Source organism: Strix uralensis, chromosome 18 (genome assembly GCF_047716275.1).
Source record: "Strix uralensis isolate ZFMK-TIS-50842 chromosome 18, bStrUra1, whole genome shotgun sequence".
NCBI classification, from domain to species: domain Eukaryota; kingdom Metazoa; phylum Chordata; class Aves; order Strigiformes; family Strigidae; genus Strix; species Strix uralensis.
The window spans coordinates 8,523,085-8,548,365 of record NC_133989.1 but is presented as its reverse complement, the minus strand read 5'-3'; the positions used below and the strand labels follow the sequence as shown (position 1 = coordinate 8,548,365).

The 25,281-nt window shown below is 45.6% G+C and overlaps 1 protein-coding gene across 1 annotated transcript; it reads right to left on the bottom strand.

Moving 5' to 3' along the window:
- Positions 1-9,192: 9,192 nt before the first annotated feature.
- SALL4 (spalt like transcription factor 4) lies at positions 9,193-24,792 on the bottom strand. Its single transcript, XM_074888476.1, has 4 exons — positions 24,177-24,792; positions 13,381-15,915; positions 12,424-12,731; positions 9,193-11,347 (listed from the first exon to the last, which is right to left on the bottom strand). The coding sequence occupies exons 1-4, from the start codon at positions 24,244-24,246 to the stop codon at positions 10,925-10,927; spliced, it is 3,336 nt and encodes a 1,111-aa protein (XP_074744577.1). The 5' UTR covers positions 24,247-24,792; the 3' UTR covers positions 9,193-10,924.
- Positions 24,793-25,281: the final 489 nt, after the last annotated feature.

Here is a 25,281-nt window from a genome sequence, read left to right as displayed (position 1 = left end):
ATAAAGGATGTGGGTGTATGTCTTAAACTGAGCTCAAGGTAATCTTAAATGTCCTTACCCAGTGAAAAATGAAGACTATTAAACAAAAACAAAACCAAAAAATATGTGTAAAAAAAGAAAAGAGAAGCAAAGAAGAGAAAGTCACATCGGTTTCTGGGTAGCGCTCTGTTCTTTCCTGCCCTCACTGCGTTCCAGCTCAGGTTACACTATGGATTACACCAGCACAAAAATGGCAATTGTCATTTAATTTTTTTCCTTACTGTTGAAGCAGAGTCATCCTGACATTTTGTAATAAGGACATTTCAGCAACGTAATTAATAGTTACACCAGTTTCAGGCACCAGGACTGAAAATGTTTAGACAAATATTTTCAATGCTGTTCTAACTAGGGCAGTCTTATTACAAAAAACCTGTTTGTAGAACTTTTAGACTGTATTTAGTAATACCATGTTTTAATTTCTTACTTCTCAATCTACTGTTCTTATCCACTTATGGGGACAATTGAAGTAGAAATAGAAATCCCTTCTCCTCCCACAGACATTTCAGCTCACGAAACATATTTGCTCCATTTTTTTTCATATTCAAGTGCAGAAACTATTTTTTTTAAATGAGAGAAAAGACATGATGATAGAATTCACTTCAAATGATAATTTAATTAAAGGAGCAGCTGAAAAACCTAAACAGGATGTTGTACTTGACCAAAACTGTCACAAGTGATAACACCATTGCCACAGAACCACTGGCCTAATGCTGTAACTGGCTAAAATGATAATCCTAGCCTCCAACCTTGACACTCAGTCTGTAATTAAAATAAAACTTATCAAATGTCACTGTTATTTGCTTTGAGGTGGAAGTGGCACTGGATTTTAAACTTTAAGCATCGCATTTTGGCCCTTGGTATCTTTGTGTTTCAGACAGAAATGTATGACATCCATCCTTTATATGGAGCAGCTAAACTTCCTTCATACAGTTTCTGCACATTGCCCAACGCCACCATCCAAGAACGTGGGAGGAGAAACAACTGCCTGTCATACAGTGACTCTCGATTCCAGTAACCCTAAAAGAAGAGCAAAAGGATGCACAGCCAGGTTTACATGTACCTGCATAATCAGGAACAATGAATTTGACAAATGGTGATAGAAATAGTGATATTGCAGCCTGCAGACTTACTCCCGCAGCATCTGAGGCTTCAAACAAACTTTCAAAGCCTCCCTTACGGGCACTCTAATTTTCTGCCTTGTATTGTAACACTTTTGGGTTTTAGTTAGAAAATCACAGTGAAAGGTCTGCACTAGGCTGTAGCCCAATGGGCTAAACCCACTCCTTGACATATTTCTTGCATAGCATTAGCTTTGCTATAAAGATTTTATATGTGATCTCACCATTCACAGCAGGTATGCATTCTCCTGGTTTCCAAGCCTTTGATTTTCATTTGCCTGTTGAGAAGGAGTGCCCAAAGGAAAACCTTCAGCCTCAGACTGAGAAGTTAAGTCAAGAGAAATAAAACCTATTTTGTTTTTTCTGATGCCACTGGCTCATTCTTTTGATGCTCAATTTTTGTAAGCACAGAACTTGAGACTCACAAAAAAGCCCTGCAAGCTGCAGAATTCATACTGCACAACTGCTAATTAAAAGGAGCTGATTTATTTTCCATCATTTTAAATCATTATCTTTTTTTTTTTTTTTTCTCCCAGGACATTTTTTGCCCAGATGATTCAGTTAACACCACAGCAAGCAGAGCTTTATTCCCCTCCCTGCTCCCCCCTGCCCAAATGATTTGTCATAGAACCAATTCTGGACCCCTTGGCCTCCTCTGAGGCTGTCCTGTAGGGAAAGTTTATCAAATCCTGTCAGGGTTTTCATCACTGCACATTACAGATTCCATTTCAAAAACAGAAATTGTTTATTGTGAAGTCTAAGGTTGAGCTCCCATTTTTAATGCAACGGGTTGTACAAAACTACCAGATTGTTGATTGGAATGATTTAATATCTTTTCTCAGAGCAGGCGGCACAAGCACGCTTGTTTTGCAAGTAGGATTATGTTTTATGCACTGAATAGTCAGGAGTCTCTTGTGGTCTGCCATTCAAGTTTGCAAAGACAAGTGAAGTTCAATCTGTCAAAGCACAGCCTGTGGACACAACCGGCTGGCAGGCTGTGCCTAAATCAAACCAGCAATTTCTATATCCATGAGCCTTTACTGTAGTGGTTCCCAGTGTTTGGAAGTGAACCTTCCTGCCTTATCTTTTTTGCCTTTCTCCCCCACTTCTCCATTGCACCTCTGTGTTACGGAGCACCACTACCTCCTTGTCCTCGTGGCTTTGGCTCCTCCTCTCTGCTGTGGCACCAGCTTCTCACCCACAGGTGATGCCTTCAAACGTGTTTCACTGATTCTCAAATGCATCCAGGTCTCTAAGCTCCACTGATTAAAGAACATGTAAATAAACTGTACTTTGGGGGTGTGCCTATATTTCTCCAAGGAGCAAGTCCTAGTGCCAGTTTCCCACTCAAACAATGGATGGTGGTTTTGACAATGCACTTGAAAATTGTTCTCATTACCTATTTAGCACAATATGCTATAAATTTTCTTCCATTTTAGTCGTGCTACTAAATAAATAATTGTTTTTCATGCATAGGACTCCGGTGTTCTTGCCTGATGAACACTGTAGAAAGTCAGCATAATAGTATTCTGTTTGACTTTTGTATGCAGGAAGATTAATTCCATTTTGGAACTACATTTGGTTTTGCTTACTTTGTTTTTTATTTTTTTTCCCTAAATATGACTATCAAACTATAGATAATTCTGACATCTGAGGAGATGGCTGAGACTATAGGCGTGTAACTGGTTGCACGAAATGTTTGTGATTCCACAGGCAACTCAAGTTGTGACATTATTCTTTGTACCTGTTATTATCTGATTTCGTAAATGCATGTTTTACAAATACCAGGGTGCACCTTCTTTATCTGAAAATGTGGCCCATTGCACATGGTATTTTGAGCTTTGTTTCAGAGCAGTGTTTGCAGCTGTGCCATTTGTAAGGAAGACAGCAGGCAGGAATAGGGGTTTGGTTGCTAAGGGCTTGAAAACTTGCAGTCATGCAGTAACTGTGCAGCAGGCAGCCTCATACGCCCCGTTATTTCCCCATGCTACTGACTCACTCCCACAACTGACAAGGAAAGAGGCGGGTTTGGTGCCACTCTTTCTCAAGGCAGGACTGAAACAGGCTCAGACTATGACATTCAGTCCCTCAAAATAAGAGCAAACATGCAAAAGCTGCCCATTCCCAGGGCTTAGCGGCCGCACGCATGCAGAGTCATTGCTAGAAGGAGCATTTTAGTAAGAGAAACACAAACATGAACTGGGATACCAAGGCAAGAATTGTTAGAAATATAGTACCATTGTACATGTGCCCTAAGCCTACACGAGATGCATTTATCTTTTAAATTTATCTTTTAAATGTCTGAACTCAGACAAGACTACTGCAATTAATTGGCAAGTTAAACACTACCAGATTATAATGCACTGTTAACACCTGCATCTCTGATCTGCACGGATGGCTTTGATATTATTTTTTCTTTTGACAAGTGGGCGATAGCGGATATCCTTTAAGCCTATATTTAATGAAGCCCTCCATAAATCCATCAACACTTGCTAAGGGAAACTACAATAAAGCTCATACTGCCATAGGCTCTGTTATCGAGAGAACATTTGGCATTCTCATAATGAAGTTTCAGAGCAGATACTTCTCATGCTGATCTGAGGAAGTGCAGTATTTGTATAGGATTTTTTCTTCCTTCACAATTATATGTTGCAGATCAAGAAGAAAACAATCCTTCGGTACCTAATTTTCAAAACAATAATAGTCAAACTGTTCATCCTGGACAGCTGTCAAATATAAGAAATTACGAAAGAAAAAGGTGCAGCTTTCTAGACAAATAAACTCACATTTTTATTTTGTTAGCTCTTGAAATGATTTTGTTATTAGCTGTAACTGTTTTGTGAATTCTCTCCATACTGATTTTTGTGTTACATATCCTGTGGGTGGGATAAAAAATGTAAAGCTATAAACTGAGAATAAATCGGTATTTGTTACACATTTTATATTTGCAGATTTTATCCAAAAATCCCCCCTACATAAAGTGGTTATTTTGTCAGTTAAGACTGAAAGAATTGATGGGGGAATAGAAGAATAGGTAATGAGGAAATCTGATTTTTTCCAAATCTGGACATCATGAGTTGACAGGGGTGGAGTACTTTAAATACGTACAGAGATTTAGGTATCCCAAAGCAGCAAATCACCTGAACGTGTGCTGAACTTTAAGGACTTAAGTAATCAAACTGGTTTCATGGAAACAACCGGTGTGTCAAAAAAAAAAAAAGAAAAGAAAAAAAAATGTTTGGTATTCTGAACATCTAGACTGCATGGAGACAAATTTTTCTAAAACAAACTTCATAAAGTGGATCTACAGGACTGTAAAGGGCTGTTAAGCCAATTCAGTTAACTTGATTTAAAAGCATTCTCTGTCATCATGTACATAGGACTGCAAAGCCACTGAGGATCTAGGAAGATAATATTATTGTCAAGTAGTTCTTTACCCCAAATATTCCTCCTGCGTCACCTTTCTGGTCACAACACACCACGTTTTCTGCACCTGGCCTTCACATTCTCAAGGTTTCATAAACTGGGTGCTTTGACTTTTGGTCAGCTCACAGTTTGTTTTGGGTTTTTTTGTTTGGGTTTTTGTGTTACGTGTTGTTTTGTTTTTTGAAAGCTTAAATGAGCAGATTGAAGTAAAGACAAGATCATTATTAATAAAAATGTTATCTTATTTATGCTTTGAATCATATTTGCCCCTAATCTAATGTAACCAAAAGCATAGGAACATCTCTACATAACAATTATCAAATCGTTTCTAAAAAGGCTTTGTTCGTGCTGTTCAACATGTCCTGCTTACTTACCACACTGAGAAGGAACACAGAGGCATCCTGACTTACCATGAATGCTCAGGTGCAGTATCTGCCCACCAAACCCAGCCTCTGGCATCAAAGAGGAGCCAGGGAACACAGGCTTCACCTTCTTCAGTTTCCCTCCTGCTCCAGCAGTCCCTTAGCGACCATCAGTTTGACAGCATATTTTCAGCAGAGATGACTTTCACGCTTCCAAGTCTACAGAAGCTGTGACCGCACTCCCCTGTTACAGACATTCAGACACTGCAAGAGTGGATTTGTATTCCTGACCCTGCACTGATGCCCAATGCTGCTTGAGGCTGTGGTCTTTGTATTTCACCCTGTTCCTCCCTTTTGCTCTTGTAGTTCTAGGTATTGTGTTGACATTATGGATAGTACCTCTGCTTTTCCTCCACGTATTTAGATTCTGACTAAAAAAGAAAAAAAAAATATATTAAAAAATAGCACTAGGTACTGTGAATTTTATGTTGTTTTTTAATTTTCTTTAGAGAGACAGTTTTACAGAAACCTTTAGTAATGTCTGGATTTTGCCTAAACCAAGTATTAGAAAATAAGGCACACAATGAGATCCACCTGTTCTCATTCGGATTCGAGACATTTTCTGCATGAAGTAATTGAATCAGAGAAGTTAATATTTGGACTGCAAGATGTGACAACGAGAGAGGCTAATAAAGAAGTTTGAGAAGAGAGGGATGCTGCTTTAGATGGACTGGGATGTCCAGCACGATTCAGTTATAACAGACATTAAAAAGCATGCTTTCCAATAAATCAGTCAGACATATTAACAGCAATCAAAATCTTGCAAAACCCACTGCCCTTTATAAGCAATTAACTCAAAGGGCAGAAAATGGAAGATAGATAATAAGATAATAGGTAGGAGTATGTAACTGCCAGTTCTTTTCTCTGCTTCTGAGTTATGTTTCCTGTCCTGCTGTGGCTGTGCAATGACAGGCGCTTTTCTAGGTCAGTGATGAATGCGAGCTGAAGTCAAACATGCGCAAGTCCAGTGCTCAGCCCCACAACACTGATGTAACACAGTCACCGGTGAGCGTGAGGCCTATGGGAAGCACACGCAGAGGGCCCTCTCATCTGAGCACACAATGCAAAAGGAAACCGAGAAAGCCTCGGCACCGTAGCAGTAACCTCATGGAATCACAGACACTAAGGCTTTCTGCCTAAGCTGTTACTTTGCAAACAGAAGCCATCATGTTTCCTGATTCCTCATGTACTGCAAACCCTGCAGTAAGCACAATGGCTTTCAAGAGGAAAAATAAAAATTAATGCAATACTCATCCCTTTTCCTCTGGTTCAGTCTCTCCCATCCCGTCAGCTCAAGCACCTCAGCAAGGTCTTTCCCCTCTGCAGATCCAAGTCCAATGGCCGTTTACACTTTGCTCCACACTGTATTTATCAGCGGCCCTAGGGAAGGCTCCCCCCTCCTTGCTGCCCGCTATTGGAGAAGCAATCAGCCTCACCGAGCTCTGCCCAGAGAACTGATTATCTACATGATTTTTAGACAAACTCACTCCTCATAGTTCCCATTGACTTTCTGGAAAGTTTTGAACAGGAGGGGTAGGTCAAGAGAAATGTTTCTTTAGAGGAATAGAGCTAATACATTAAGGTAAACCTAATGCACTTTTTTTTTTAAAAAGCAACGCAACTTCTAAATTCAAATTTAACATTTTAAGTAAGCCAGCCTTTACCTTAGCTCATGCAAGTAAATATACTACTTACACAAGAGCTACAGCCTGGGCAAATCCTCTATGTGATGAGCAGAGTAAGCAATAACAAATAAGAACAGGAGAGTCCTTTAGGCAAGAAGAGAGGCTAATGAGCAGAGACAGCGCACATACCATGCTCACTTCTGCTCTCACACCAGTGTAGCTATATTAGCTTCGGTAAACTTGTTCCTAATTTACATCAGTATAGGGAAGAAGAGAATCAGCTGTCTTTTTTAATTGTTAAGATGCAACGTTACTGTAAACTGTACACATTTGCCAGTGTGGCGTGTTCCACCATGCTGAGTTTCAGCAGGTGTTGGTTCAGCTCTCGTACACGGGAGAGCAGCTAATTCCCAGTCCTGCTTGATTCAGAAACACAGTCTCTCTCCCCAGCTACCTCCAGCAGAAATATCCCTATGGCACAACCCGCTTTCTGCTGTGAGGCAGTGGTCAGATAGGTCCTACCCGTTCTTCACGTTTTGTGATAAGATCCATGACTGGCCCACAGTGGCTTAGCTAGGGATCCTGCTACACTCCAGCCTGGAGCTGCCGTGTCACTGATCTGTGAGATACAGCTTTGGGCATGGCAAGAGCTTGACACCGTGGCCTGGAGAATAAAGCCTTGCAGAGACCATGCCAAGTCACATCGTTTCATTTTCATTGCTGTCTGCCTGGCCAAGGCAGGCCCTAGCTGCATCCACCTGACTCCCCCGAGCAACCCTATGCTACAGGATATTGTAACTATTGGCCAAACCCTCTTTGTTGTCCTGGTTTCCCACCAGTCTCGTGACATTTTATTTCTAGACCAGAGCTCAATAGTTCAACAACTCCTCCCTCCTCATCTTCCCTTAATTTCCAACCTGTTGCCCAGTACAGTTAAAGAAGGCAGAGGTCTAAATACATAATTACATTCATGAAAAGGCAGTCAGAGCCCCACAGCTTGGCACCTTTTGAGGTTACGCTGTAACGTGAGCGCAGCCCTTGCGGGACAGGCTGAGAGTCTACATTTAAGAGAGAAGGAGACCCTAAACCTCAGGAGCTGTTTGGATGAGAAGACATCAACAGATACTACCAAGGTGCAAAGCCCCAGGACAGCGGGTTTTGTTAGCTTCCTGCTAGCAAAACTGCTTGTTTCCTCCTGCTGCTGATGTATTTTCATGACATCGTGATACCATTTCGTATCAAGCGATCAGTGGAGAGCACGCTTGTTACCACAGGTTCTTTTGAAGCCAGACCACTTTTTCACAACACCCACAGTTGGCCCATACTGGAGAGATTTCCCAGTTAAAGCCGGTCTTAGATGTGATCCACCTCTCCTGTAAACCCAACACCTCTTTCATACCACATTGCTCCCAGTGCTGCTGCAGTTAGTCCTGCACAGGCAGCATATCCTGCATGGGGTGTCCAGCACCACCAGTGTAAGGGACCAGCCAGAAATCCAGCTCAAAAGTTTGAAGGGATGGAGCAGCAGCTCTGAGAGCAAGCCCATCCAGGCACGCAGAGCAACACTGCTCTCAAAGCAGGTTATAAACTCAGTGGTTGACAACAGTATCCACACTAGCATGAGTGCAGCCTTTATTTTACTTACCACCATTGAGAAATCTCTTGATATACTCCTGATCCATTGTGGTTCAGATTATAATCCCTTGGTTTTCCTGAGCAGAGAGGGGTCATGTCTTCTCTTGCACCAAGTATTTTGCCTCCTGGAACTACAGTGCTCCTTTTAAAGAACTGCATGCTCTGTGTAGACTAGTTAAGTATTCCTGCACATCCTCCATGTGTTACCTTTCCTTCTGCTCCTCTGTTTATTTTTCCCACCTTCCTGGACCACCTCACACCTAGTTCTGCCCTCCCCACCCTTCTTTTTTCGTTCCTCCAGAGCTTGTAGTAGAGCCTAGAGAGCAAGTGCTTCCCTTCTGCCTTTTTTGCCACTCCCAAGTATGCACCTTGTGCAAGGGACACTATGCTCGGGCAGCACTGATGGTGGAAGGGGGCATCTTAAGGGCACACTGGTTCTGCACCATTTTCCTCCACTGTTACCTCCCAAGCTCAAAATACGTTTGTAGTTTAGAGATTGCAAGTATCAGCATCTGAACACTATCACGGCTGCTTTCACAACTGTTATTTTCCTTTGCTCTTTAGGGGCAGTTATTTATCATTTTTCTATGCAGCCAGCATCTTCAGGCACAGGCAATTTGCTAACTTAGTACGGCTTTCCAGGATCATCACAGTACAGGAATTACTACACATATTACTATCAACTCTATTTTAGCGTGGGAATCAACATCCCTGGCAAGTACCATTCCCTACATCAAACCCCAGCCGTTCCCAAGAAACTGATCTAGAGACTCCTGCACTGCTACCTAGTTCTGTTGTTTTAAGAAACAAACTAAAGCATAACCCTAGATCATGGATTTAAGAAGTCACTGGAGTGAGACAGCATGCTGTCTATTGAACTTGCTCTTCAGGAGACAAATGCTTTGCCAGAAAAATTTAAGCACTAAGTGTGAAAAAGCCATCCCAAAATTTATTCTCAAAATGTCAACAGAAACGCATCAGTAGATACTCAAAACTACAGAGTTCTTAAAAGTCATACATTCACAATGCAGAAACTTGACAATTGGGATGCCTTTTGCATGGTCTATGTAACAATATCCATTTTACAGTGTAAACAGGTACTGGTATGTTCTTACTTACAAGTCCAGCAGGAAAGGCACAACTCGGCATACAGAGATCATAAGCAAGAATCAGGTGCAACAACATTACACAAACTTTTGGTAATCCGCATTTTTGGGGCCTTCCACAACGGAGACTGGACTTGAAGATTTCCTGCAGTCAACATCTAGACTTCTTTCCATCGTTCAGTCCTTCCATACCAAATGCTCGCTTTCCAGTCTGGTTTAGATCCCATTACACACACAGTTCCAGCAGACGTTAGAGGAATAGTGAAAGGTCAGTCCAGTAAGTCTTCAGGTGCTTCCACTAATACATCAGGTTTTGGTTTCAGATAGTGCATGGAAGCATCTGCTTGAATCTCAGTTCATTACAGTGGTCATTAATAGAAAAATAGACACTACAACTACAAAAGGAAAAAATGAGGTAGATAACTTAGAATCCAGATGACTATCCCAGCAACCTTCATACAATACACACGGATCATTAATTACCATTTTGGTAGAATGCAAGTTCGCAGACCACCAAGAAACTTAATGACCAGAGTAGGAATGCCATCCAAAAACCCACAAAACATTTAACCTAAGCATGAATACTTCATATTTAAATACAGGTTTACACAGACTGATCTTCTAAATTACCCAAATGAAAAAAATAAAAATAAAAAAGTCTCTTGCTAAGGAAACCAGTTCCCATGCTTAACTGCAACAGTCACCTGAGATTCCTTGCAGAGCTTTTAGACCTGACTTCCCAAGGCAAGTCTTCCCTTTCAAGAGAGGAAAAAAAAAAAAGTATATACATACCCACCCATGCTTGTTTGGGGCTCTCGGTATTGAAATAAAACATCTAGGAAAAACTGCACATCTTTGGAAGTAGGAGTTTTGGCACTATACTTGAAAGACTGTCCTAGTAGTAGTATTAAATAAGCAGCAGTCAACAATACAGAGAATTACTTCCTTAGGAGCAGTGATTAAAGAAAAACAGCAACTTTCTTTTCATAGAACTTCTGAGGCAAAAAAGGAATTAAAAAAAAAAATTTTGTCGTTTTTATAGCCATTATAGTAAAAAGTACATTCAGAAACCACACAGAGCCAAAAATCCAAACAGAAAAACTATTTCTAAGAGGGTGGTAGACATTCTAGGATATTTACCCGCATTAATAATTTTCATTTCTCACCAGTAAATAGAAGCTTTTCCATCAACAGTAGGTTGTTTCCACTCTATTCAAAACCCCCAAGTATTTCACTCTAAACAAAGAGGTAAATATTCTAACCTTTGGAATTTCAAGTTGTAGAAACTTCTGTAAGGCTGTACACATTAAAGTCACACGTAAGAACTACTTTGCAAGACCCGCATCTTTCCAAATAGAAGGAAATCCTATTCTTTATTATTTACTATTTGCAAAGCAATATCATGATTGTACTCTGGGCAACTCTTACAAAGACAACCATAAAATCATTTGCACGTCAATAGGAAAATAGGAGGCTGAAGTGGAATCTCTTAAAAATATATGTTTGTGTATATATATATTTGTTCTTTCTGTACGTCAACTTCACTAGAGTTTTTAACTAACAGCAATTTTGTTCTCCTCCATGAAGTGAGGGAACTGGTGTTTTGGCACATTGTCTGCAGCAGCACCACTGGCCTTCTCCGTATCAGAACCAGTCCCAGACTGGGTCCCATCTATTTTGGAGACCGTAGCAGTATTTATTGCCGAACCACCCCCAATGGTGACTGGAAGGGTAGGTAAGCCACCGCTCTGGATCACCGAGATCTCGTTAGTCTTCATTGCTATGCCATTGCTGAGTACCGCTGCATACTGATTCCATACTGTGGGGTCAATGCTCACTGAAGGAGGCATTATATCCTTTGGAAACATTTCAGATACCTTCTTGGGATCATTCCCCAGCAGAGCCATGGGGTTATCAATCGAAAGCCTTCTTCCCCGCCTGGCAGAGTTATTCCACATGTGAGTTCCTACATGGACCTTCCATAGGGAAAAAAAAAGTAAAGAGAATCGTTAATACTGCAGCTCTTCTATGGTATACCCAAGTTCTTTTGAACAAGTTGGCTGTAGTCAAAGTAGAAGTAATTTTGCATTCAGGTAAGTATTTAAGATGGCTAGTTCTTGTCTTTGTTCTCTTCCTGGCATGTGTAAGACAGTCATTCTACTGCCAGACATCATCGTGGCTCTCTAGAGTTTACTGCTGAAGTGCTTACAGTAAGTGTAAAAACAGAGTCCTGAAAGTGGTGTTGGCAAAGATGCCCCCTTCCCCCACAAAAAATAAAAGCCACATTTTCTACTGTGAAGACTACATTGAAAAACATACTAGGTAACACCAAAAAAACTCAAAGAATTTGGAAGAGAGGTTACACCTAAGCTAAAATCTTCCACACGACAAACATACTGCTAGTGCTTCCAGTAAGTGACTGTTCGCAAACTGCAGAGTATTTTCCCTCCCCATTGGCATTTATGCGAGAGGACTGAAGAGCTTGAAGAGGTTCTTGTTGGAAGCCTCTGTGCGAGTGAGGGAGCTGTGAGTCCCTTACAGGGCAAACGGATTAATCTGACAATAAGGACAGACTTGCAGCACTTCTTCAGCAAGTGCTTAGACACAATCCCCAAGTACTTTGTGCATCTCAGGATTATCCTCACAGTTTTATCCCTCCTTGTCCTGCATGGTGTTTCAAGCAGTGCACTGTAATACACGTATTCTGTAGGCATCATTCTGTGGCATTTAGTCTATGAAATGTTTATGTCTTGACACATCCAAATCCAAATGAAAATAAAGCAATCTACTTAGTAAGGGCTAAGCCTTCCTCACCATCCAAAAAGCAAAGTCAAGTGCAGTAGCAAAGACTTCCACGGGTGATCTCAGCACACTGTTTAGCAAGTTGTGTGAAGAAACTCAGGAAGGAGAGACAAAGTCAAAGATAACCATTGGAGGAACTAAAAGAAAATCAAAGTTGTCCCCAAAGGCAGGACAAATATTGGCAATAGTCTTTCCCTCCCAGGTATGACTTTCCCTGACAAAGGAATTCACAACAGAAGCGACGACTTACCTTCAGGTTTCCTTTTGTTGTAAAGGCTCTCCCACAGATGGTACAGGCAAACGGCTTTTCACCGGTATGGGTCCGCTCATGAATCTGAAGGGCGCTGGCAGAGGAGAAGTTCTTCCCACACGTAGTGCAGATGTGCTGTTTGGCAGGACGGCAGAATTTCGGTCGTGGCACGAGAAGAGGGGCAACACCAGGGGAGAGAGCTGGTGGGCCAATGAAATGGCTAGTGCTAATGGGACGCTCACTGGGCACCTCCATTTTTATGAGGGCTGGTGGGGCTCTAACAAAAGCAGCTGGAATACTACTTCGACCTGTAAAGAAAGCAAAGATAATGTTTATCCCAAGTTTCTTCTGCTTCCAAACTTAAACCTGGCTAAGATGCCCTGCCTTTGGAGCTGCATGTGCCTCAAGAGCCTCCCTGCAAAGCCCTCCAAAGCCATGTGGTGAGGCTGCTATTACACTTGCTAGGATGTTCTGAAATATATCAGTTCACCCCTATTTTTGTTGGGGAGCTTAGGAGTTAGAAAGTCTCACTTTCTGATCAAAGTTAGATCAACACCAGCCTCAGTACTAAAGAGCTCAAAACCACCACAAAAGATTCTAGAGTCACATTCTTGGGTTAAGCAGTTTCCCATGAAACACAAATATGTATCTTTTAGAGAGCTATAGGGAGGTATCAGGCGAGCCCCATGAAAGATGGTAAGTGCACAGCCTCTATTTATTTTAAGGACCTCTATGCTACCCCTTGCAGGAAATGACAGCACTTAAGTCTTTGGATTTTGTTGAACTTTGAGTCTGACTGAGTCAGGAAAACTTTACAGGGCATACGCCCCTACGCTAATAGAGAAGGAAGAGGGGAAAGCTGAGGAGGTTTTTACTCCTGTTGGTCCTTTTGGCGATGGATTTCCTCCAGTCCTACTACCTCACCCCAAGTTATTGCCAACATTTCACATTACTCACCATATTCTCCATTTGCGAAGTGTAACCCAGGTTCTTCTTTAATGACCTTTCGACCAATATTGCCGTAAGTTAAATCCAAAGCACCAACGACCCCTTCCATTTCTGCAGAAGCGTTCTCAGGACCCTCCAATTTATTTCCTGTGCCTGTATCTTCTTGATTATTGAAGCTAGGTGACTTTGACCTTACGCTCTCAGCTTGGCTGTTGGCTGGGGACAGAGCCTGGAGTGACGCAGACTCAGAGGCAGCAGGACTCCTGCCGTTCTGATAATCTGGATCTCCTGCCACAGAAGACGAATCATTTGTCATGCCATCGCTTTCTGCTGAGCCATTGTCACTAGACTTCAAGCTGCTTTGCCGCTGCAAGTTCAAAGCAGAGTTGACGATCTTCATTTGATTCTCCAGTGCTGCAACACCAGAGAAGGTGGCTGCTGTGGCTGGCAATTCTGACTGTGCATCGTACGGAGTAGGAGGTTTTGAAGAACTCCTAGGGCCATCCTGAGAGTCCAGGTCCTCTTCCATCTCTATGCTTTCCACGGTCTCATCTGGGCGACTGACATCTCCGTTCTTCTCAGCCACAGTAGGATCCACATCAGTATTGTCGCAGGTGTTTTCTGGCATTGGTGTGTTGGGTATTTGTCCCCCCATATGCATGCGGATATGCTGCTGCAACACAACTGCATTTGTAAACTTCTTCTGGCAAATAGGACACGAATGTTGCATCTTTAAAGGAGTATTGGCCCGGTGGACACCATAATGAGTTTTAAGGTTCCCTTTAGTGGAGAAGGCACGGCCACAGATTTTACACTTGAATGGCCTCTCTCCAGTGTGAGTACGATAATGCATTTTGAGTGAACTCTGGCAACTCAGCACTCTGTGACAGATCAGGCACTCATTTGGGTCAGCAGTGGATTTGTCGATATTTTCAACCAGTTGCTGAAGCTTTGATGTTTCTGAGCCTTGCTCGTTTGACCCACTTACATGGAAGATGCTCACACTGCAGGTAGCTTGTGGTGAACTCAAGCTCTGCTCTGTTCCCGATTCATGACCGACCGCCCCTGAGGAGGAAGAGCCACCCTCACTTTCTGGAGAAGGTCTTGACTGCAGGTCACTTGAGAATGTACCGGGCAGAGACTCCTTAATGCCTGCTAAGCTGGAGGTGGTCTGAGGTGCACTGGTGGCCGCAGAGGTAGGCAGAGTTGTTAGGAGAGGTTTGCTATCCACAATTAGGTTAGACTCATCCAGTGGCACAGACATCCCATACGGGATTCCAGTGCTAGTGGGAACATTGTCCAGGTGCTCAGGAACCGGGTAAGGATTCATCTTTATGTGGGGATATTTGTCTTTGTGACGCTGAAAATGCACTTTAAGGTTTCCTTTGGTTGTAAAGCGGTTACCACAAATGTTACACTTGTAGGGTCTTTCACCGGTGTGGGAACGGAGGTGGATCTGCAGAGCACTGTCGTTGCCGAAGACCTTGCCGCAGAATTTACACTTGTGTTTGAAGATTGGCTCTTCTGCATTCGGTTTGCTTTCAGACACGCTAATGTTGGGAGGTTTTCCTTTCCCCTTCTTTGAGGAATCTATTACAGAAGAAACAGCTGAAAGCGGATTTTGGAAAATGACGGAGTTGGAGGACTGAGGTAGCAAAGGATTCGGGAACCGAGACATGGAGCCGGGGAGGCTTCTGCTTGCCTCTGGCTTCAAGGGGAATGAGGAGGAAAGCCCAGCAGCCAGCGAGGTGGCGGCCGCAATGCCAGTGTTAGAATGAGGTAGTTTTCCTTGCTTCAAGGATTCCAGTGATAGGCTCTGGCTTCCAGCTTTTTGTCCGATTAAAGCAACAGCAGCCGACAGCTGCTGAGACATGTGAGCGCCCAGAGCTTTTAGTGGATCAGTAGCAGCTGCTATAGAAGGATGCAGGGCATGGGGAGCCATCATGGCAATCTGAATGCGAATTTGCTCCGTCAACTGAATTTGCTGGAGTTGCTGCTGCTGCAAACAGACGAGTTGCTCCAGGATCATGGGGATAGCATTAAAACTGGCTGCTGAAGAAGAGATGGCATCGGAGGTCCGCTGGTTCACAGCCACTTTAGTGCCACGTATCGTCTGCAAAGTCACATTAGTGTTTGGTACTTTGGATTTTGGTAGATAGCTTAGCCCAGAAGCCGCAGGTGTGACAGGGGGTTCTATTTTAAGGTACATTCCTCCTACCGCCTCAGCATCCATTTTTCCTTCTCTCTTTTCTGCAGAACCAGTGCAGCCCTTTGCCTGAATGTCCTTGCGTGTTCTGCTATCCATTCGATCACTTGCAAAGCTCCCTAGAGAAGATTCAGAGAAGCTTTCAGGGGGTACTGTTCCCTCACTGTCACTCATGATTAGAACAGGTGGATTTTTAGTGCAATTTTTCTTATGCTCAAGGAATTCAGAGAGATCAAAGAACTCTGCACAGCATTTCTCACAGATTTTAGTTTCCTCCGTGCGGCACCTTTTGGAACTCATTTCACCATCTCTGTCACCTGGGACGTCTTGTGGACTCCCTTAAAATAAAAGAAAGTCGCATTATTAATAGCTAGATTTAGACCAAGTATTTCCTATTCTTAAGATCACTGACTTCACCTGAATTGCAAGTTAAAGACACAAGACACTGGAATCAAGTTTACAGATCAATCTGAACTCCTGCTCTTTGTTTTGCTGCTAATTCATTTGCAGCCCCAAAGAAATCTGCATCTTAGCTCCATTTTCAATGAAAACAATAATATAAAAGGGATCTTACAAGGCTTGGGGGAAAAGAGGTTTATCGCAAATCCCTTTATACAGGTAAAGAGACAGTGCAACAAGGCAGCTAGCACCTGCAAAATAGTTTAAAAGGAATATGACTCAAGGAAGACAGAGAAGGCTTCGTAACATTGAAGCAAAATATCACCTAAACTTACTTTTGTGTTTGTACTTCAGTTTACAATCCTTAATTAAGCGTCTCACAGAAATTCATGTAAGATTGTTAACGCAGGAACTTCAGAGCTGTTCTTAATTGTACACTGATCTATTAAACAACATTCACTCCGCCATTATGGAAGTAATTACTACCGAAGAGGGCTGACAAAAGCAAAAGTAAGTCCAATATTAGCTTTTAAATACTTCAAAAGCATGCCAACATAAAAAACCTCTAAAAAGCCACAGTAGTAAAGAAAAATGATTAACTTACAGAACCCCACACATAGGTATGAGCCTACATTGATACTGATGATTATTAAGACAGCGAAGCAACAAGTCCTGCTGGCAAACCACATGAAGTTGTTTCAGACCCGCTCAGGACACCCTGTTTAGCTGCATCTGCAACTCACCCATCTGTTTTTAGGGAGGGGGAGGCAAAGTAAAGCTGGTCTGCAAGTCCACTCCTGCCCTTCCTCCACCAGCGCCCCACAGATTAGACTGAGCATAATTTGCATGCGGACAAAAAAAATATAATTCAGGGAAATATCAGAACGGGAAGAGAGGTTAAGAGAAATTCTAAACCAAAACAGGATGTTTTTGCTCAGTCTAGCCGTCCTTCAAACAACAAACTCGCACCCAGCTCAAGGCGGGCAAGCATTCGGGGCACGGGACACAGAAGTGTTCAGGAGGTAAAACTTGAGGCTTATACAGCTGAGGGGGAAGGGGGAAGGACTGCAGATGTATTACAGTCCCCATCAAGTGAAGTGTCCTGTAACTCACATTAATTGGTCCAGTTTTGATGAGTGCCAAGGGTGCAGTAACCAAGTGCTTCACCTCCCACACACCCAGTGGGGCACACTGCAGACTTCAACCACAATGGAGAATTTGTATTTCGAGATCTCTTCTATTCAGGTCCTGCATCTCCAGTAATTCATCTCAGGGCTCAGCTCCGGTTCCACATTACTAACCCACACCATTTTACAAGGGGAACCGAAGACTCTGCAAGCACAGCAGCTATTTGCGGCTTTCATTTTAAAGGTGTAACTGAACCACACATCTGATACATGTGTATATCCTGTACATGGCAGGGTGGAGGGGAAGCATGTCCAAGCAACAACTCAAGCACGTTGACTTACTGTTTCAGGGTAATGTAAAAGCTCCGTAAGGGAGGGTAGCACAAACCTTGACATTTCTTAGGTTAACAAGGGTATTATATGTATATTCAACAAATCGAACTTCAACTGTTTAATGTCGAATGACAATGCACATGAAAGTTTTTTCTTAAACAGCTTGATCAATTAAAAAACTCAAGTATCAGAGACCTGTTATGCTATAATCTGAGGAGCAATAAATCCCAATCTATATGTATGCAATTCTGTTAACCACACACATTTCAGGGTTGCAAGTCCTTGAACGGGGAGGAAAGGTGTTCTCAGCACAGCTATGATCAAACTGTTTGAATCCTTCATATCTGAACAGAAAGAATACTCCCCCCCCTCCCCCCTTCAGCCCAAACAACTTCCACAAGTGAAGGAGGTAAAAGCATAGTTTTAGCTTACATTTCCCACCCCAAGAATCATTAAATTGATGCCTCTTAGGTTGATTTAACTCTATGGAAAAATATACAGAGAAATCTAGTCTGCAGAGAAGTACAAGTAGTACATGATTCAGAACTTGGTCAATAAATAGAGTCAACTGAGGTCAAGAATGGATGTTTTTAACTTCATCTTTGCAAAAGTCTGAGTAGATATAATGGGAAAGAAAGCACTGGTGTTGAAAAAAAAAAAAAAGACAAGAAGCTTGAGTAACTACCTGTACACTGACTCAAGAGGGTCTTTACTTGACTACTTTCATAACATCCATCCAACAGGTATTTCACAGAATAGGCTAAAACAGCAAAACCTCTTTTCCAAATCCTTTAGCATTTAGGGCTTTAACAGTCTAATCTCCCAGGCCCAACTATACAGTTTCCCCGTGTTGCAAAATAACCTCAGGTTTTACTTTAGAAAGCACAAAGCTTTTCCTTCCACAGTCTCTCCTCTGTGAGCACATGCATTTCACACTGCAGTCTGCACCTCTGCAGTGGCCATGCAAAATGTTCCAAGTGGAGTAGAAATGTCTACATGAAAGACTGCTGCCCACCCCCAAGGAGATATTCCAGGATAACTATGTCTAGACAAGTCTTCAAACTTTAACTGCTTCAAAGTGTATGATCATTTATCTCCCTTCCATTGATAGTTCCTTCATTTTTTTTTCCACTGATAAGACTAAATTCAAAGCCCCCTTTTCCAATCTCCAGCACAGCCCATGCTCCAAATTTTCATAATTCTGAGAAGCTCCAGAGGTAACTTTTCTGGTCCTACACAACAGTTGCCACCTTAAGAGAAACAAACCTCCGGTAAACCGAAGGTACCCGTGTTTGGCAGCAGCTGGCAGGTTAGCAGCCCTGTCCTGGCCCCTGCCAGCTCTCACTGCCCCTGTCACACAGTTTAGTTCCCAGTTCCAGACAGTAAGGCTCAAGGACTCCAAATAAATTCAATTCCCAGCTTGTACCAACTCGCTGCAAGCCAAGTAGGGAAGAGTTATGCCTTATTTTCCTTTCTACCTTAGAATAAGTGAGTATAATAGCTTCCCCTAGCTCAAAAAGGGTTTATGATACAGGCAGTAGAAGCAGGACGCTTGGTTATTGTGTAGTAGCTGGAATAACGAAGCAGCAATTTACTGTTTCTTTAACACACCCAACAGCTTCTGTGAAACTCTTCATCTTGATCTCCAGCTACATCCTCCCCCCAGCCTCGCAGGAGCACCGAGCGCCTGCAATCAGAGCACCTCATTTCCCCAAACCCCCGCGCTGCGCTGCCCGCCCCCCCGGAGCAGATAGCGCTGACATGAACTTAACGGTCTGAAATCGTGGGGTTTCTCTGCAAAGAAACCCCCCTGCGCAGCCAGCTCTGTCCACATACTGTACGAGGATTTACCGAGGAGCGGAGAGCCCTGCCACAATTGCTTCTGCACTTCACTTAACCCTCTCCAAAGGCTTCCCAGGGATAGGACTTCTACTGTTTTTTTTATCTCCCCACCCCCGAATTTCAGGAATGTTATCTCTCAGCATCTAGTTATCCAATAAGTTAGAAGAATGCAGTAAACCCAGCAGGGGGGTTAGATTGAATCACTGGCAAATGGATGGAAAAAATCCACTATTGTGTAGGACAAGGCGGTCATCGACAAGGAAGGCTGATAAAATCCACACAGCTCGAATTAATTTTTTTTTAAGGGACTCAGTAAAAGAAGAATGAAATAAGTCTTGTCTGTTTTGATGTGATTTCAAAAAAGGTTCTGCTGGTCTACCACTCATCTGAGCAATTACCGACTTTTTTTTTTTCAACTGTGGTAAAATTATATTTCACTAGAATTGGGAAGAAATAGTCAGATCTCAGTCTGTCCCCCCCATTTTTTTCCCCCCAAGAGTTTAATACTTTTGTGAGGTTACTTTTTCCACAGACTACCTTTAATCAACTATTTTAACATTAACATAATCACGCACTTTCCCAGTTAAAATTAACTCATGAAGGATTAGGAAGTATCCACTCCAGTCCTAAACGTGAAAACCTCTGCCATCACCTCCCCTGTTGCTCTCGGGCATCCTGCTTCCTTGATTTTTTTTTTTTTTTTTCCTGTTCCCAGCTGAGAAGGTAGGACTTCCAAGAACTTTAAACTGTCCAAAAATTCCCTTCTTTTCCCACTATAAAACACCATTTAAAACATTTCCTTTAAATATAACGACAACAAAATCACTTCCTTGAGCAAGCAAAATACACAACTGGTTACTTAAGAGAAATATTCCAAAGGCCTTGATGCTTTCTACACTGAATTTACCAGCAGCATTTTTGTACCCAAGAATGAGCCAGAAACGTGTTACACCTAACAATTAGGATTTCACGTGCTTTCCAGGTTCTCTCTCAAGGCTTTCATTTTTTTTTTCATTCTCTACCTACCGAGTCACCCTTTCGATTATCCACCTATTCGAGAGAAACACTCGGCCAAGGGCAGAATAAACTATCGTGAATAAACGCTTCTGAGGAGCAAAGAAAGAAGTGTTAAAACACGCAGGGAAGGTTAAGATGAAGGCAGTGGCTTCAAGCGGAGGCCACGGCGCCGGCGGCAGCCCCCGCAGCGCCCCCCTCCCCCGGAGCCGGGCGAGCCCCGCGCCGCCGGGCGCCCCTGCCCGCGGTGCCTGCGCGCTCCCCGCCGCGGCGCGGAGCGGCCGCGCGTCCCGGCGGCGCTGGGCCGGCCGGTCGGTGGAGGGCACTCACGGCCCGTGCTGCCGCCCGGCCCCGGCCCCGGCCCCGGCCCCGGCGGGGAACCGGCCGCCCCCAGGCGGGGCCTCCCCGGGGAGCGCGGCCGGGGCTGGTCCCGCTCGCCCCCCCCGGCATCCACCTGAGCTAAACAGCAGCCCGGGCATTACCCACTATAGTGGCTTTTTTTTTTTTTTTTTTTTTTTTAAGCAAAGGGTGTTTCTCGAGCCTGCTTCAGGGTACAGCAGTAACACCAAAAAGCGGAGGTCTGCTCCCAGCAGCAGCACCAGGGGCCACCCGCCCTCGGCCCTACCTGCTCGGCGCGGCCGGTCCTCCCGCCGGCGCGGCCCCGGACCACACTTAACACTAGGACAGTGTTTAAGACCGAGCTAAACGGCACAAACCCCGCTGCCAAGGTCAATTGCATGAGAGTCCTAATTGTAAGCCTGACATCAACTTACCACCCACAGCAAGCAGGAGGAGGCAAAGGTTAGAGCAGCAGCTCTGTCAAAACGTCACATGCCACCGAGCCCGGCGAAAGGGCTTCATCACTACAACCACTATAATGTTTCACTTACGTAAAAGGAAAAACAAGCCGGGCATCGCCCCCCCCCCCCCCCCCCCCCCTCGGCTCCCAGGCACCCTCTCACCCTTCGCAGCGCTGCACCCCCCCCAGCTGCGCGGCCACGGCAGGGCCAGGGGCCGGTACCCGCCCTGCCGCCCCTCCCGCTGCCCCCGGCCGGCCAGGCCGGCCTTCCCCACCGGCGGGAGCTTCGGGCAACCTAAAATAAATAAAATTTAAAAAAAACAACCAGAAAACTTGGCTTTGCTCGTTAAACACCCCCCCACACACCCCCCTTCCATTTTTTTGCAGATCTGAAAGCACGAAGCGGGGATTTAAATAAAGGAAATCTCTAATCTTACCCTGAGAAAAAGTTGCCGTTTGATACTGTATTTTTAAGAATGAATCAGATTTTTAATGGCAGCAATGCAGCACAATGGGCATTTTCAACCCCTTTGTGAAAATGCTAATTTTCGGTATGTAGTATTATTCTCCAGTGACCACCTGCTGATTTTTTGACCTGTTAATTGATCACCAGGTTAGCAGAACCGTTTCTTAACACGCTGCATTGTTCACAGAGGTGGGTCCCAATCCGCTTTGCAAAAAAAGGAACACTTGCAAAACAGGAGATAAGGGCTTGATTTTATTATTACGATTATGCTTATATTCGATAATGTCCCAGACAAATCCCTGCGGCATTTCCATTTTGTTCTGCACCTTCATCACTTGCTATTTGCGGGCACACCTGGAGCGGGCAGTTTCAAGACTACTTTGGAGATGCGCGGACGGGAGGAGCCGTCGGAGCCGCAACCACGCGTTTTATTTCTGAAAACAGGCAAGGGAGAGGGCGCAGGACGGGGCTCCAGTACGGGGACCTGCACCGGCCGCCGCCTCCGGGCGAACCCCACCGGTGCCCCCAGGCCACGGCGGAGGGTCCCGGCGGAGCGCGGCCGCGGGGCGGCGCGCAGCAGCACCGCCCCCCCCCCCAAGACGGTCCCGTCCGTAAGCGGCGGGAGAGCCCCCTCGGGCGGGGTGAGAGCTCCTCCAGGTCCCCCCCGGGCTGTGCAACGGCTGCCCCGGCTCCCGGAGGGATTTCCATCCAGGGTTTTGTTGTTAAAAGAGGGGGGAAAACAAAACAAAATAAAAAGCCCCAACAACAACAAAAAAGCAGCTGGCCATTGCCCCGGAGAGCACGGTGTGTAGCGATCCTCCCCTCCCTGCACACCTCCCCCGCCCCGAGCGGGCCGCATCAGGAGTTATTAACCCTTTTGTTTCAGCGCAGGGCCGGAGGTGGCTTTCCAGCAGTGGGCAGAGATTTACATGTGGAAACATCACCTCCATCCCCCAACCTAACCATATGCACAAAGGAAAACAGTCATGCATTAAACATGGGATTTATTGCCTTCTGGCCAGCTTGCTGTTTCTTAAGTCACCATTAACCGGACCCAACAATTGCACATTTCGGCTCAAAGAAGAGAGGGGGGAGGAGGAAAAAAAAATTAAGAGCCCGAACCTCCTGCGGGCTGGGAACGGGCAGCTCCTGTAACGTGCACTAGTATTGATCAGTTTAGGGATGGAAAAACCCCACGCGAAACCAGTCGCTTAGGAAGGCCGAGAACCCACAGAAAGTTCTTGGGGGACATAAAGAAGCGTGGGGGGACAACCACCACAACTACTGCCAACAAACGCAGCCCCGGCTCAGCTCACCACCGGCCTCCCCCTCCCCACGCGGGACGTGCCCTCCCGGATCCACTCTCGTTGCGGAGCAGGACGGGCACGGGGGGGGGGGGGGGGGGGGGGTTCCCCAGCGCCGCGGCACCAGGGGCGTTAGTAGCGGGGGGAGAGCCCGCAGCGGAGCCGCCAGCCCCCCCGCAGCCCGGCTGCAGGAAGATGCTGCTCCGTCGAGGAAAGCCATGCACGCTCCAGCAGCCCCGGCCCTTCCCCGCTCCCGTGGGGGCCACCGGCAAGCGAGTGCCCCCCCCCCACACCCCTTCCCCTGCGCGGCCACCCCCACCGCGAGCGCGGGGCTAATTGGAGCGCAAATTTATACTTTTCCCTCAGCAAGGCACAGGGCTGCGAGCTCCCCTAAAAGGAGGGACAGCGATTTGCGGGAGCAGAATCCCCCACACCGCCCAAATACAAAGCGCTCACGCACACCCCACATTAGCTCACCGGAGTTATTTTAGGAAGTCGGAAATCAAAGATGGCTGGAGGTCAAGCTACAAAAGGTCCAGGGCGATTGTGATCTCCAACAAAAATAGTCCGAGCGTTGTTTTGGTTGTTGGTGTTTTTTTTTTTTTTTTTTTTTAAAAAAAAGCCCCACAAAAATCCTCATATAACTACCGAGAAAGCGTTAAATAAATGGGGGAAACCAAACTCGAGCTATTTCCTACCCCTGCGAAGATTGTTCACAATTCCTTCCTCTCCCCCCCCCCCCCCCCCCCCCCCGCGCCTCCGCTTGCCCCCCCCATCCCCTCCGCCTTAGGGCGGCTTTGGGGTTCACCTCCCATGAGGCTGCACCCCGAGCGCAGCGCGGACGGCGCAGCCCTGCGCCCCCCACGCGGGGGCCGGCGCAGACTCCGCGGGACTGGGGCGGGGGGGGGGGGGGGGGTGAGGGGGTGCGAGGCATTGGGGGGTCGCCAGCCGGGCAGGGCGAGGGACCCCTCGGGCAGCACCGCGCTCCGCGCAGGGCTGCGCCCCGGAGCAGCCTAAAGCCGAGCCCCCCCAAAGCCAACACCCCCCACCCCCCAAGAAATAACGAGGGGCCGGTGCCCCGCTCAGCCGCACGGAACAACACCGCGCCGGGGCTCCGCAGGGGCGCGGGGATTTAAATGCGCCCCAAAAGCCTGCGAAGAGCTGGGGGTCGGGTTCCCAGCGGAGCCCACGGGGGGAAAAAAGCGGGGGATGAAGCACGAGGGTGGAAAAAGCCCCCCCGGCAAGCGCCCCGCCACCGCCTCCGCGCATCAGGAAAGTTGGGACCCGCGGCGGCTCCGCGCCCTCTGCGCCTTACCACTTGCAGCATCTGGGGGCTGCTCCTCGGAGTTGATGTGCTGGGGCTTCGCCTGCTTCCGTCGCGACATGGTGCACCAGCATCGGGAGCAAAATAGTAGCAATTATTTTCCTCTTCACAACAAATTCCTAGAGTTGGGAAATTACCCCCATTGGGCGGAATGCGCATGTCAGAGTAATTATGATTATCAATAATGCATTGCGATTTATCATGGGTCCCTGACAGCTGATTGGCCTGAGTCCAAGGGCTCACAGATTATTCAAATAAGGCCCATTGATCCGGGCGCAGCGGGGCACGCTGGGCCATGTAGTCCCGGCCCGGCCCGGCCCGCCCGAGCGGGCGACAAAGGCGGCGGGGCCGCCCCGGGCAGCCCCCCCGGGCAGGGGGGGCAGGAGCCAGCTTTGAGAGTAAACAAACAAGCCAGCAGCCCGACTTTCCAGGCTAGCGAGGAACAATACCTTTGTTATCTCACCTGCGCTTTTTATATTGTGCTTTAAAGACTTGTTTTTTTTTTTTTTTCTTTTTTTTTTCCCCCTCCCTAAAGCAAGCAGAAGTCCGGGACAATGCTAATTCTTCCCTTTGTCGTTAGATAAAGTGGAAAAGGAAAGAGCACTGATTGTCCGAATGGACGAGCCCGGGGTCTCCTGGTGTTGTGGGCAAGTTAAGGGGCTTTAAAAGCGGATCCAGACAGCGCGTAATTATGCTTGGCGTTGGTTCATTTGTTTAAAGACTTCTTTTAAGTCTCACTTTCTGGGAAGCCGACAAAATTGAGCCAATAGTGTTTTAGCCAGTAGTATTTTTAACAGCAAATAAAAGCGTTAGACATGTAAAAGGTTCATGTGAAAGACTTGAAGCAAGTGAAAAAACAATGCTTTGAAAGTGTTTTCCTGTACTAAGCCGACTGTGTAAGTACACAGTGGAATCATTTTCATTTTTACTCCCCTCTTCTGCTGTTGGGCTCCATGTGAAAATGCACCACGTTTAAATCCTCCTCCAGAGCCCCAGCTGGGTGGCCCCTGGCGTTTGGTGGCAACACTGGAGGCAGAGCCCATGTGGCTCCATGTGACTGCAGGACCCGGCTCAGCTAAGGCTCGGATTTACTCCG